At 45.2% G+C, this 14,664-nt stretch overlaps 1 protein-coding gene across 3 annotated transcripts in view; it reads right to left on the reverse strand.

Moving 5' to 3' along the window:
- The window catches only part of TTC7B (tetratricopeptide repeat domain 7B), a 274,767-nt gene that overhangs the window by 53,760 nt on the left and 206,343 nt on the right, over positions 1 to 14,664 (reverse strand). For 2 of the 3 annotated variants that reach the window (XM_025392642.1, XM_025392640.1), the window contains exons 18-19: positions 10,823 to 10,873; positions 1,111 to 1,251 (exon numbers count right to left, since the gene is read on the reverse strand). In XM_025392642.1, coding sequence (XP_025248427.1) covers positions 1,111 to 1,251; positions 10,823 to 10,873 — 192 coding nt within the window. The remainder of the gene's footprint in view (positions 1 to 1,110; positions 1,252 to 10,822; positions 10,874 to 14,664) is intronic. The other variant, XM_025392641.1, reaches the window with a different exon arrangement.

Below are 14,664 nucleotides of genomic sequence, written 5' to 3' on the forward strand. Positions count from 1 at the left end.
ATAAATATGTAAGTAAAAACAGCCATTATTTCTTGGAAGCGCAGTGCAGTGAGATTCTCATTATTAAAATGCCTGCACAGGCCAGGTGCAGTGGCTCACGCCTGTAATCCCAACACTTTGGGAGGCCGAGGTGGGTGGATCACCCGAGGTCGGGAGTTTGAGAACAGCCTGGCCAAGATGGTGAAACCCCATCTCTACTAAAAACACAAAAATTAGCTGGATGTGGTGGCGGGCGCCTGTAATTCCAGCTACTTGGGAGGCTGAGGCAGGAGAATTGCTTGAACCCAGGAGGCGGAGGTGGCAGTGAGCCGAGATTGCACCACTGCACTCCAGCCTGGGTGACAGAGCAAGACTCCGTCTCAAAAAAAAAAAAAAAAAAAAAAAAGCCTGGACACTGCATTTATTTTTGGGCTTTTTAGTGGTGCAGAAGCATCGCTGAGCCAGCAAAATGCCCTGGGAACTGGGGAAGGGGCACTCATGGCCCCCTTCTGGGCCAGTCTCCAGGTCAGAGGCTGCTGCTGTCTCTCTATGAAATTACGGAGAGAGCCATCAGAGAGGGGCAGAGGCGCACAGGAACATGGCGGCACCAAACACACGGCCCCTTCCCTGGCTTTATAAAGACATCTGTGTCCTTACCACCACCTGGCCCTCTCGCAGGGACCCCAAGAATTCACTGCCAAGATGTGCCAGGCATTGCACTCACCAACCCTGGGAGATGGGTGTTATTCCTAAGCCCATCACACAGAATTGGAAACTGAGGCTGAGTTAAATACTTTAACTCAAATCTATCCAGTTGGTACAGGTATGACTCCAAGTCACTCACAAAGACAGTCCCTACAGCACAAACCCGGTACCCCACATGGCAAACTCCCCAAGAATCCTTAGAGTCAAATCCAGAAAACTTTCCTAGATGTCTGCTCTGTGCCAGGGCACCGAGGCAGGGGAGAGGGATCAGGGCATACAGAGTCACTTGTGGATCCTGCAGAGAAGCAGTAACATTTCGGTGCATGACTGAAGCTTTGAGCTTTCCTGATGAGGGGTGTGGGCTAAACAGGCAAGCGCCCAGGCTTTGGCACAGCAGCAGGTTGTGGGTAGGGGGCGGAGTGGTACCTGCATGGAGCCAGATCTGTGCCAGCGTCATCCAGGGGTGTAGCGGGCCCTGCTTAGGGGCGCTGCTCTGCAGAGACGAAGCCACTTCCGACAGTGCCTGCTCCACTCTTGAGGCTGCTACTGATGTGGCATGGACGGAGCCTGTGAGAGGTTTTTGAGAAGACTCTATCAGGAGCGAAAGAACAGACCCAACCAATCAACCCCTTCCCACACAGACAAGTGCGGAACACACACACCCCTTCCCCCAGGATGTTTCTAAGATTTACTGTCCACAAAGAAATGTGGGCAATCATGGCCTGGGGCCTTAGTTTCCATCCTTAGGCTTTAGCTAATCTTTTTGTCAACAAACAGAGCACATGCCCCCTCCAGGAGCTCAGCCTAGCAGCGTGAGTGCTGGGAGATAGGGGGCCAGATACACAGCTGTGATGATACTAGTGTTTAAAAATCACATAAATGAAGCGCTACAAAGGTACATTACAAAGCGCCCCTGTAAGGGCCTAAACCTAGAAACTTAATCAGGGTCAGGGGAGGAATACACTTGCCTCCTGCGGTAGCATTTGGAGTACATGTACTGGCCATTCTCAAGACAAACCCAGCAACTTCCCAGCCTTGGAGAGGTGGGCTACACCCTCAGTTTAGAACCATATTCTAAGGCATGACTTAAAAACTGCAGAAAAAAGCACACTTTTGCCCTGTGTATAAGCAGATGTCTATCCTTAAGGCTAGACTAGCAGGGGATGCGATGGGATGGGTTTGTAGCAAAGACTCCTGGGGCTCAGAATATGCACCTGCCTGATTACTCTGTAAAACCTGCTGCCCTGAAAGGCTAAGGACACGGGTCGACTGAGCATGTTCACTAGTCAAGGGATAGGTGTAGTTCACAAGTCAAAATGCAAAACTCATTTCTCTTCACGTTGACCTCTTGGAGGTACTGATGATCAGAGACCACCTCCTTAAACAGAGGCTTGCTTCCCACCTCTTTCTAACATTCACTCTTGGAGATGTGGTTTTAGAATCGACAGCAGGATTCTCAGTTGTTTCAAATTTGAGACTGTTAATATTTCTATTCACCTGCATCATTCTTAATTTGTACTTCATCAGAAAGCTTAGTATGGAGATAAACATTCCAACACTGAGAATGGTAACTACCAAATCATCATAAAGTTTAAAATAGTAATAATCTATAAAGATAAATGCTGACTACAAAATAAATGGAGTTATATTCTTCATAATACAAAATTGTGAGCATAAAAATAATTTCAGTTGCGCTTTGGAACGCACCCATCATCTATAAATTTAAAGAGTATTATTCACAGCAACAGATGCGCCATGTTATGTTTTGATTGCTCCAATATAATGGTAACATGGATGCCTCTAAATGCACCTGAATCCTTCAGTGGGGCCTTGGTGGATGGAAATCAGAGTGGGCCAACAGTGCCCACAAGGATGACCAAGAGGAGAGCAGCCTCTGGAAAGGTATAGCAAGTCCTGCTGCACAATACGGAATTCAGAGGCTGAGTTAAAAGAGTCTAATTGTCCAGGCACGGTGGCTCATGCCTGTACTCCCAGCACTTTGAGAGGCCAAGGTGGGTGGATCACCTGAGTTTTGGAGTTCGAGACCAGCCTGACCAACATGGAGAAATCCTGTCTCTATTAAAACACAAAAATTAGCCAGCTGTGGTAGCACATGCTTGTAATCTCAGCTACTCGGGAGGCTAAGGCAGGAGAATCGCTTGAACCTGGGAGGCGGAGCTTGCAGTGAGCCGAGATCGTGCCATTGCACTCCAGCCTGGGTGACAGAGCAACACTCTGTCTCAAAAAAAAAAAAAAAAAAAAAAAGGTCTAATTGATGGCATATGAAGGGAGAACCTAGGAAGTGTGGCTAAGAATCTATCCTTGTTTAGACAAAGTATGTCTAACTACTATTTTTAAAAAATCTAAATAGCAAAATGATTAAACTGCTGTTGAAATTTCTTATTTGTCACCTTTTTATGGAAAGTAATATTCTAACTTTGATAACAAGGACTTGATGTAGTTTCCCTGAGACTTTTAGTAGCAATGATAGTTAAATGAATGAGTAGCCTAGAGGTTGCTGCTGCCCTATTCTGCCGTTGCCAAGCTGGCTACCTTCTCACTGGCTTGAACAGTGGTTCTCAACCTTAACTTCACATCCAAATCATTTGGGATTTAAAAAATCATGAGGTTATAGCTACATCCCAGACCAACCACATCACTCAGTCTAGGGGTGAGGACTGGCATCTTTGTTAATCACCCCAAGTGATTCCAATGTGCAGCTAAGGATGAGAACCACTCGCCTGGAGAGACAGGAAGCAAATGTTATGAATATTTGGTCAAAAAAAAGCCTGTACATGGCCCAGGCAGCCTGAGCTCTCCTGCTTCGCTGCAGCTCAAGGGTCACCTGGAGCACAGAGTTCCAGGAAGATCTTGTTCTCTAGAACAAGGGTTCTTAGACTTTTTGGTCTCCGAATCTCTTCAGATTCTAAAAAATCATTGAAGACCCTAAAGAGATTGTTTATATGAGTTATGTCTATTGATAGTCACATTAGAAGTCAAAACTGAGACATGTGTAAAATATTCACTAATTCATTAAAAAATAACGACAACAAATTACTGCTCTGGAAGCATTCTGTACCTTTTCTACCAGGTTCTGTGAATCTTTTGCTACAGGAATTTGTGACTTTTGGAGGGGCTAATTTTGGTTTTCGGATTAACTGTTTTGTTTGGTCCACAAATAAATAATCAGAACTACTGCCAAAGTTTCTTCTCTGTGTGATATTTATACACAACTAAATCAATTAATTCCTAGCACAATATATTTTACTATGAATAAGGTCTGGCAGATGATGATGATGATGGTGACGATGATGACAGCAGTGGTGGTTGTCAGTTTTAGAGAACATACCATGCTTCAGGCACTGCGACTGGCACTTTATATGTACTAATCTTTAACCAGAATGAAAACCCTAGTCTGATTCCAAATCTGTCCTCTAAGTCCAGCTCTGATGCCACCTCCTACAGGAAGGCTGTTGTGAGCCTTCCACTTCTCCCTACAATGAGTGAGACCCTCTGGCCCTCGGTGCTTCTATGAGTTTGTCACTAACAATGCACAGACCACAGGTTTTAAAGTTAATGTTCACTGTCTCCCTTATTAGACTGTGTGGGTCTAGAAGACGGGAACTACGTCCTCAGTCTCGGGATTTTCAGGGACTGACAATACCAGACCCATACTAGGCATTAGGTAAATGAGTGTGCAGGGAATGAACAAGTGCTGTCAGTAGACAAGTCACTGTCTGAAATTCAGAAGAGGGCGCCCCCTCTCTGGATGCACGTCCGTGTGCTCCACTCTTCCCCTCTAACAACGGCTCAGAGGCCGGAACCTTCACCCACTCAAAGGCCACTTCAGTATAGTGCTCATCACTTCCAACAATCCAGACTAAAAATGACAGTGGTGAATAGTTCCAATTAAACACGGACGTTTCCCCTCTCTAACGTAAAATTAAAATATAGAGAAGGATAACAGGTTTATAAGAAATGCTTTTCTTCCTATCAATTTCTTGGTACACACATTTCACCAGGGCAGAGAGCCTTCATGTTCTGAACCAGGGATGAATATTAGGGCACTCACATAATAATAGCAGATAACTGACAATAGTGAAATTAGATAAGTTGGTATCTAATATTTCTGAAAATAAACAACAAATAAAAGTCTTCCGTTGAATTAGTATTGGAAGGAGGGGGAAGGAAAAACATCACTTTAATCAGAATGGATACAGCTGGTTAAAAAACAAAAAACAAGCAGGCCAGGCGCAGTGGCTCATGCCTGTAATCCCAGCACTGTGGGAGGCCAAGGCAGGCAGATCACCTGAGGTCAGGAGTTTGAGACCAGTCTGGTCAACACAGTGAAACCCTGTCTCTACTAAAAATACAAAAATTAGCTGGGCATGGTGGTGCACGCCTATAATCCCAGCTACTCAGGAGGCTGAGGCAGGAGAACTGCTTGAACCCCAGAGGTGGAGGCTGCAGTGAGCTGAGACTGCACCATTGTACTCCAGCCTGGGCGACAAGAGTGAGACTCTATCTCCAAAAAAAAAAAAAACCCTGTATTTTATTGTTTCATAGAACTGAAATGGTGACTATACAGACACCGGATTTTGATTTATACAGGTAAACAGCTGGAAACACTGGCTCTAACCAGCATATTTTTAAAGAACCCCTTTCTTTCTCACCACAGCAAACCTGTTCCCGCATCATACATCAGAATGAGAGCACTATTAACTTAAGCTGGAAATGGGCAAACTGAGGCTTGAAAAAGGAATCAGAAGTTAGACTATAGGACATATTTCCAGTTTGAAATCCAAGGCTCTGCAGAAATAAATTTCCAAATAATCAGGTTCAACAGGTGAGCCAGGGAGAGCACCTGGGCTGCTGTGCATGTCTCATCTGCCACCCGGCTTCAAGAGGTCCCGCCACTGCCAGAGCCCACAGGGCTGTGTGCCGTGCAGCGGCTGCCGTGCTCTATCTAGGAGACAGTGTGCCTCTCTTCCACAGTCACGGGACACAGGGGCTCCGAAAAGCCACTGCCAAGACCCACTGGACGAGGGCTGATGTAGGCAGGTGAGAGCTCGCTCTGAAATTTAGCCCAGGTCTGTGGTCTAATGGCCCGAATGGTGCAGGGGCATGTGACGTCTAGGAGCGGAGGCCATCTGCATTTCCACAAGCCAATGGCTTTCCTTGCACTCCCACCTAGATCCTCAACAGAAAATGTTATATTGGACACTTGATACAGAGGCAAAGTGCCTCTGTATCCTTCTAGGCTCCTCTCTCCATCACTGTGTGTGAGGGTAAGGACGGGGAAAGGCAGCCGAGGACCCAGGAACTGTGGTGGGTCAAGAGGACCCACGGCCAAGAGGATCAGGAACCAAGAGGAACCCAGGTCACTGACCTCAGGGTACCACGGGTCCAAGCTCTGAACCCCTCCTGAGGTTTTCTGACCCATGCTCCTATCATTCACTGAGGGCTGTTGAGAAACCCTGCCTGCCACAAATAGGACACTGGGGACAGCCAGCTCAAATTGCCTTTGTAGGTGAAGCTTCTCCAAAAATCCTTTTTCCAACGCACATGACACCTATGGTGAATTTCACATAGACCTCGGCTGCGGCAATCACATGTGAGCCCTATTCCACCAAAGTTCATCATCCAAAGGGATCCCAGCACCAATAATTCTGTTAAGAAAAGGCACAGGCTGGGTGTGGTGGCTCATGTCTGTAATCCCAGCACTTTGGGAGGCTGAGGTGGGTGGATCACTTGAGGTCAGGAGTTTGAGACCAGCCTGGCCAAAATGGCAAAACCTCATCTCTACTAAAAATACAAAAAAATACTAGTCGGGCCTGGTGGCTCACGCCTGTAATCCCAGCTACTCGGGAGGCTGAGGCGGGAGAATCGCTTGAACCCAGGAGGTGGAGGTTGCATTGAGCTGAGGTGGCACCATTGCACTCCAGCCTGGGTGACACAGTGAGATTCTGTCTCAAAAAAAAAAAAAAAAAAAAAAAGGAAAGAAAAGGGCATAACTGATAAATTAAGTGGCTTAGTTATGCTTCATATCCCTGTATTTGTCACATGCAGTGTTGCCAAATAAATAGCATATATTATATTCCAGCTCTCCTTCTAACTATCTGGTGGCCTCAGTTAAGTGGCTGCAGTCTGAAGGACCCCTCGCCTTCCCTGTCCTCTCAGAGCACATAGAAGATGAGCTGGATCTCAGATGGAATCCTGCCCACCCGGTGACTTGGCAAGCATTCCAGTGCCAGGAACAATGGATAGCCACATTACACGATGTGTGAAAAACATCCTCTACCAAAAGAAAGACGTCAGCCGACCACCTCACACGAGGCTGGCAGGATTTGGGGCAGCTTCTTGCTTCCCAGCCCTGGAGAACTCACTCCATGCCTCATGGGCGTGAACGTGGGAGAACAACGGCACGTGGCCGCACCCCAAGCCCCATCTCTGTTTGGCACCCACATTCTTTCTGTCCAATGCTGCAGCGGCAGACACCTGCCCTCCCCATATTTTTCTGACAAGTAGCTGAGCCACTGCAGTTGTGGGCATGCAGAAATCACCTGCTGCTAATGAATCTCTGTACCTCTTTTTCCCTTGACCTTGAAATGATTCCAAATTCTCTGTCAACTTATTTACCTTCCAATTCTTGGAAGGTGTGCCCCCAAAACAATTAAAATAATAAGAAAAAGCAGCAGTTCCATCTCTTAAAGAACCTGAATATTAAGCAGCAATCAGAATGACTCAGCATTCTGTCAGCTAGCTTTGCTTTAGAATTTTCATTTCTTAACAGGAAAAAAAAATTCTGTTTCTCAAGATACGGCTTGGAAATAAATCAGTCCAACACTGCAGACTGCTGGCAGCTCTGTGCCCTTCTGTCTCTGTGTGTCACCTGTGCTTGACGAACCAGAATGTCCTGGGGGCTGAGGATGGGAGGAGGCGGAGGAGCTAGTCATGGCTGTCTCTTATTTCTTGAAGGGAGAGGAAGAGGCGTGAGTGTCCACTCTCACTTCGGCCCTCAAAGCAGGCATATTTCTCCATACCTTTAAAAAAACATAACTGCTGTTCCCTCATTTCCCTGGCGCCCGGGAGTTAGGACAATTCCCATCTTTGCTGTAGGGTAGTCCTGCTTTCTGAGGAGGCGACTCCAGGTGGTGGCTCCTTGCACCGCGCTGCCACAGCTCTCCTCTCCATCTGCTGCTTCCCTGGGAACTGCCCTTGCGCCTTGTGTCCCCCAGTGTGACAGCAGGGGCGGGGCCGCTGCCCACCCAGTCCCACCAACCATGAAGGCTCCTGCTGTGGGTTCCTCTGATAAATAAATCACCTTGGTCACCATTCTAGTAGACACTTCCGTTTTTCACCAAGTGAAAAAAGGATTAAGACTCATAGCCCCAAGACGGGATCAGTTTCCCACTGACTTTCACAGAATAGCAAGCACCGTTTAAACCTGACAGCACGTGTCTTGTCCTGAGAGGGGAAAGCTCTTTCCAGGGAGGACCCCAGTAAGGCAGGGAGGGCCGGGGACATGTCGTCACTGGTGGGCATGCGGGGCTAGCGCAGCATGCTGCTGGCGGGTGCTGGCAGGGCCAGGCGGTCACACGGAAAGCATGGAGGGAAGCCGTTCACACGCATGCGGGAAGGTGCCAGCTGTCAGAGCGAGCCTCCGCCGGTGGCTCTGCACTAGAGACAGTACCTTCTGGAGGACTACATTGGGCAGATGCTTCCATCTCCACCTGAACCCTCCCCGATGTATATTCATGAGGCTATATCTCGGGGTGGAAGTGCCTTCTGCCTGGGGAAGGCTCTCTGAGCCTCCAAGTGCCTGACTGCCGGCGTCCGCGGGAAAGCCTCCCACGTTGGGATGATATTCTAATGCTGGACACACTCCCCAGCTTCTACCTGAGTGCCACTTACTGGTGGCTTGTCAGTCTCCTATTATTCCACTCAATCTTGTTTAAAGAAAGATACTACAGAACTAATTAAGGAGAATTATATTAAATTAATTTTAGTTTAATTAAAATAGTAAAAAAAGGTTCTATATTAGGGCTGAATTTTTAAAATTACCACCCCTCAAAAATGGTATGGTCATCACAGAGAGATGTTCCCATATATACATAGACTTCTTTTAAAGCTACTTTATTCTATTAAGCAGGAACAGAGACTAAAACCGCCTAATGGACTAGTCACCTCCTGATCATGATATACATTCTTGAGTGTTAGAAAATGCAACTCAATAAAATGCTAGTCATAATGGAAAGAGAAAAACTTCACTACTCTCTTGAATTCCTTTCTCAATCTTATTTTATTTTAGAGGGATGTTCTTTCATTAATGTGTTTACTCTTTTCTCTTGGTGACTTACTGCTAAAGAGAGCAGCAATTTCACTAGAATCAGTGATAGGAAAAATGGAGCCAAGAACTCAAGTCGGTAATCTTGATTTTAGCACGTTCTTGGAGAGGGGAATAAAACATCAGCACGGATTTTTCTCCAAAAAGACCACTGCTAGGGCACCTGCCGGGGAGCGCCCGGGGTCCTCTAAGAAGGATGCGCAGCATGCAGACAGCCCTGCTGGTTCCTTCCCATCCTGCTCAGCCACTTCCACTCTTCTGGTCCTAGCTGCCCAGGGCGTAACTCAGGGGGAAGGCACCTGACTCGCCCTTAAAACCAGGACCCACGGCTGCCAAATCATAAGGGCGGCGGTGTACATAGAAAAACTATAGAATTTACGTTTTTCCAGATGAGGAAATGAGGCCCAGGGCGATGCAGTGAGTTGCCGGCTGACTCTAGAGCTGGCCCTTGATGGTGAAAGGAACCTGGCAGGGAAATCTCTTTTACGAAGCACCTAATGTGTGATGACAACACCAACATATACCTCTTTTCTATTATGGACTGTTTTTAGGCCAGAAATGAAGGCACAACTAGGCTGAGCTGGATTTCGGAGGGTGGAATCAACTCTTAAGGGTGAGGGGCAGCATTTGCCATAAGCTAAAGGCTCCGGTCATTCAGATGCACTGGATCCCATATCCACCAGCATTTCCCCAAATACAATCCATGGAACACTGATTTCCTAGGGTGGAAAAAATGATTAAATTAGCTTGGGAACACTGGGTCAAAGTGCGGGACTTCTCAGAACATTTAATGTGGTTAAGGTGAACTATGAAGCACTAGGCAGGAGACGGACTATCGTCCAAATATATTTGACCAAAGAGAATCAGTGGTCTAAGAAACGTCCTTTGGAAAATGTGACAATTCACTAATGACTTAAACACCGCCAAAAGCACTGTAAGGCGGGGTGTGATGGCTCACGCCTGTAATCCCAGCACTTTGGGAGGCTGAGGTGGGAGGATCGCTTGAGCCCAGGAGTTGGAAACCAGCCTGGGCAACACAGTGAGGCCTCCTCTCTGCTAAAAATTTAAAAATTAGCTGGGTGTGATGGCGTGTGCCTGGTGTCCCAGCTGCTGAAGAGGCCAAGGTCGGAGGCTCACTTGAGCCCTGGAATTCCAGGCTTCAGTGAGCTGTAATTGTGTCACTGCGCTCCAGCCTGATCTACTAAGTGAGACCTTGTCTCAAAAAGAAAAAAAGAAAAAAAGAAAAAAAAAAAAGCACTGATCCTACATCCAGGGAATTAAGCAATTCCTTTAAATTTTGGTAGATACAGTTTTAAGTTTTATGATGTCTGCTTATTTTCAGAAAAATTAACAGTTAGAATTGCTCTCCTATGAACAACAAAGGTTGGATTAATTACAGAAATTTCAAGATCCAACTGGTTCCCTCTACCTAAAATTTACTGGCCACCTGCCTTGGGAAGGCGGGGCATCTCATGCTTCCAATCAGTGCCAGGAGTGCTTCTCATCCACCCACTGCACACCCAGAGTTGGCCCTTTTCCCTGCAATGCCTTCTTTTGTAGTCCTTCTCAGATCAATACTGCCTCCTCATATATAAACCCAAGCTGCGCTGAATGCATGAGACTCTCAGGAGGGATGGGCTCCAGGTGGCAGAGTGGGCAGGCAGGTGGCAGAGGGATGTCCACGTCATCTCAGCATTCTCAGCGCTCAACAACCACAATGCACATTCCGTGGTGGGGGGAGTGTGATTCTGGAGGCCCTCGGAAGGATTAATAGATTGGTAAACTACTTACTAACTGAAAAAAGGGAAGGAAAACCATGAAAGTATGCTTCTGGAGAGTTGCCTTGGAACAACAGATCAAACCAAAAATTAAAACCAAGAAACAAAACATTTGAAAAATCAAAATTAAGGCTAAAAAAGCGAACAGAGTTCTAATAACCTTCCAACTGTAAGTCTGGCTGTCTAGAATCATATTTCCATTCAACAGTGGCACACATTTTTCCACTAACAATTTTTTTTTTTTAAACCAAAGAAAGACCAACTGGGCATTCCCCTATCCATTTAAATGTTCACCCAGCACATGAAAGCTGACCCATTCATGCAATGTATTTTGTTTCCAGAGCAGGAAATTCCAAAGGGAAGGGAAAAATAATCAAACGAGCAGGTTTTGGGTCTTTCCACACATTAACCCTAATCATGACTCCAATGGTTTGTAGGGTTGGGCTAATTTTCCCTTCTATGAAGTCAAAGGGTTGGAGGGAGAAATTCACAAAACTTCAGGGCTTGACTATCTGCTTGTCCTAATGGAAAAGTTGGGACTTAAAATCATTAAATTTTAATTAAGAAATTCTACATTTGTCAGTATGTTTCCCCTCTCTATCTAAATGCTGACTCTACGGGAGGGGGTAGATTCTCGAGAGCTTCAGTCTCAGCTGAAACACCTGGTTACTGGCTAGACACTCCCTGAGGATGGAAAGATGACTTCAGTTTATTAAGAGTAAACAACTGAGCACTGCCCGGGACACACTCCATTCAGCAGAAAGCCCAGTGGGTGCTCCTCACCCCAGAAAGTCACTGATTAATCAGATATAAAGTGCCTCCCCTGAAGAGTCGGCACTTCAATCTTCAAAAGGTTTCAGGAGCACAGGGCTCCCAGGATGCAACACGATAAATATGGGCAGGTGGGTCTTTTGTGCAGAAAAGAGTGGATGGGGCAGTGGGAACATACCATGTTATTCTAGAATGGAAAGATCCCATTTTCAGACAATAAACTCAACAAAAGTCAATGTAAAGAATTTTTCTGGCAAAATCGAAGTTGGCAATTGCCAGTAGGCATTGTATTAAGAGAAAATGCCTTTTTTGAGAAATGAATTAAAAACAACATACACGGTGTTTAAATAGTATCTTCATCTTCCATTTCATAAAACTGGGATTGCCATTAAAACAAAGTTCAGAACACTTAATATGCAGATAAGTACGGTCAGCGGGCTTTTCGGCGTGGATGGTTTATTTTAAATGGTAATCTAATTTCTGCCCTGGCTTTGTGTATGTGAGAGCTGAACACAGCGGGTGAGCCATCCGAAAGATGTGCACATTAGAGAAAGTGGTTCTTTCTGGCAGCAGTTCCCCTTAAGAGCTTTTGTTCAGCATATAACTGGGCATTTGGAACAAAGATGAGCCCTTATAAATCAGAGATACAGAGATTAAATTTTCTGGCAGTGCTGGCAGTGAACATTAAATAAATGAGCAAAAGAAAACAAGGACGGACTCCCCGGGCCAGATTCACATTTAGGTCCCATTTAAGGTTTTACCAACCAGTGTTCATTTTCACACAGGGATCTTTCTTGTTGCTATTCATGGACAAGTTGTGGAACTCCCTAAAGCTGACTTTCAAAATTTCTGTGTTATCTAAAAGCAAGATTAGACTAAAATACTGTTCAATTTCTCCGCACGGTTTCACGACACAAACCCCACATTTTCCTTCACTGCAAATGGAAAACAGTTTACAGCACTGCTTCTCAAAATGTGGTCTAAAACCCACTGGCATTGGAATCACAGGGGAGCGATTCATAAATCCAGATTCCCAGGCCCCACCTCAGGCCTTGTGAATATAAAGTTGGGGGTGGGGACCAGGGGATCCGCTGCTTTAAAGGTTCTCTGTGTGGTTTTAATGCATGGCAAAGTTTGAGAACCACACATTGAGAGGGCTGTGGCCCTGATCTTTAGAATATGGCCTTGGTGATTATACACTGGTTGAATTCATTTCTAAATTGAAAACAGGAGTTTTTAGGATTAAATTATTACTTGCGAAATGTTGTAATTTGCCTTTTAATAGGATTAATTTTTATGCATTTATATCAACTCCAGGAAAGCACAGAAGGGCCCAAGAATTAGAGGCAACATTCTAGAAAAGCTTCTATCCGTCCTGCCCAGAAGGTTTCCTTTACTTTGCAAAGAGGAGGTTGGAACATGGGCTCCAATGCCTGCAATCTCAGGTTTCCTTCTGCCCAAACAGCTTTCGGATTTTCCAATGAGCAAGATTTCTCTCTGACAAGTCTGAAGACGTTTCCTCTCCAGCTTATCAGTTAGGAAGATTATCAGAAGGTAAAACAGGCAAATGAAGTAGGTCTCACAAGAAAGGAAAAACCATGTTTACAGAGAGAGGGTTCCCGGCGGGGACCTGCGTCACTGAATGAATGAGCTGCAGGGGGCCACACAAAGGTATCGGGTTTGGGATGAGAATGAAGATGAGAAGACACAAACAGGTGGAGAGGAGATTCGGTTCTTGAAAGAGGAGAGGAGGAGGAGGAGGAATCTGACACTAAAAAAGTGAAAGAGAAAAAAAGGGTAAAGGCAAAAAAAAACTTTAGAAACACAAAGAAAAAAATAAACTCGCTTTTAATATACTCACATAAGCTGCAAAGAAAATGAGGTCATGTAATACACAATCATTCCTCTACTTGACAATAGAATACAAGTGCTTTTCGAAGAAAACAAATTTGTTTTTCCGCTGGTTATTTAGTTGGTCCACAACACCACCATCGAATAAAAATAACTCAAGATTTACCTGGGCACAGATTCAGCAGTGTGATCTGCTGAAAATAGTACATCTTTAGCCTACAATATCCAGAATATTCTAGAGGAAACAATTTGCTTTTCATCTGGAACGGGTTAGGACTTGACTTTACATAGATTTGTTTTTTATGAGAAGCACTTATATACAGTTTACTTGAAAATAAGGTTTTCCAAGGTGCAGAGTACCGAGGTGCAACACTATGTCATGGTCCCAGCATTATGACAAGGGGGTGCTAAGCTTTCTGGGGTGGTCTATGGTTGGGTGTGCTGGTTGGGCACTTTGGGGGGAAAAGCCAGTATGGCTGCCTTCATGTCTTATAGCTGGAGGAACACATGGCAATGGGGAGACCACTGCAGCTGCAATCAGAAATTTACCCAAACAAAGTGGATCAAACTTTCAAGTTAAAAGACTTATTTTGCTTTGGATAGGTATTTGTTGATATCTACCAATTATTAAAGATAAATCCCCTTACCCCACATCCTGTTTTAAAGGCAAAGGAATAAAATTTTTTTTTTCATTCCCTATTTAAGGAACTACCAACTTATTCCAAAGACAAGACAATGACTCGGAGCTTCAAAGTAAAGACTGTCACTCTATCTGAGTCCTCTTTCACTGGCTGAGACCTAGGAGATGGCAGAGGCGGGAGGAAGGGACGCCCAAGGTGATACCTAAGGGGAAGTCATGTTCTGAAAGGGGGGTTATTTTAGTTTGACATGTCTGTTTAATGAAACAAAATTCCACTCTATTAGCTACAGTGGACTTGGCCAGTTCAAAGCTTATGGACATGGGTGACTCCTCATGTTATTCCACAGCTCTGCATGTGGACAATTTCAGAGGTAGGAAACCGTATTCCAGTTAACCAACCACTTCCAAAATCATGAACACTGAGGCCGCACCGTATAAGGACCCAGGATATATAATAACAGTATTGTAGATTTTATATATTTTTAAGCTCTTATCAGTTAGACATATATCCTGAAATTTTAACAGGCAAAATAGGATATTAGGGACTTGTCTTAAAATACTCTAGGAAAAGCAAGTATGGGACAGGAGAGAGA

Source organism: Theropithecus gelada, chromosome 7b (assembly GCF_003255815.1).
Source record: "Theropithecus gelada isolate Dixy chromosome 7b, Tgel_1.0, whole genome shotgun sequence".
In the NCBI taxonomy this organism is placed as follows: Eukaryota; Metazoa; Chordata; class Mammalia; order Primates; family Cercopithecidae; genus Theropithecus; species Theropithecus gelada.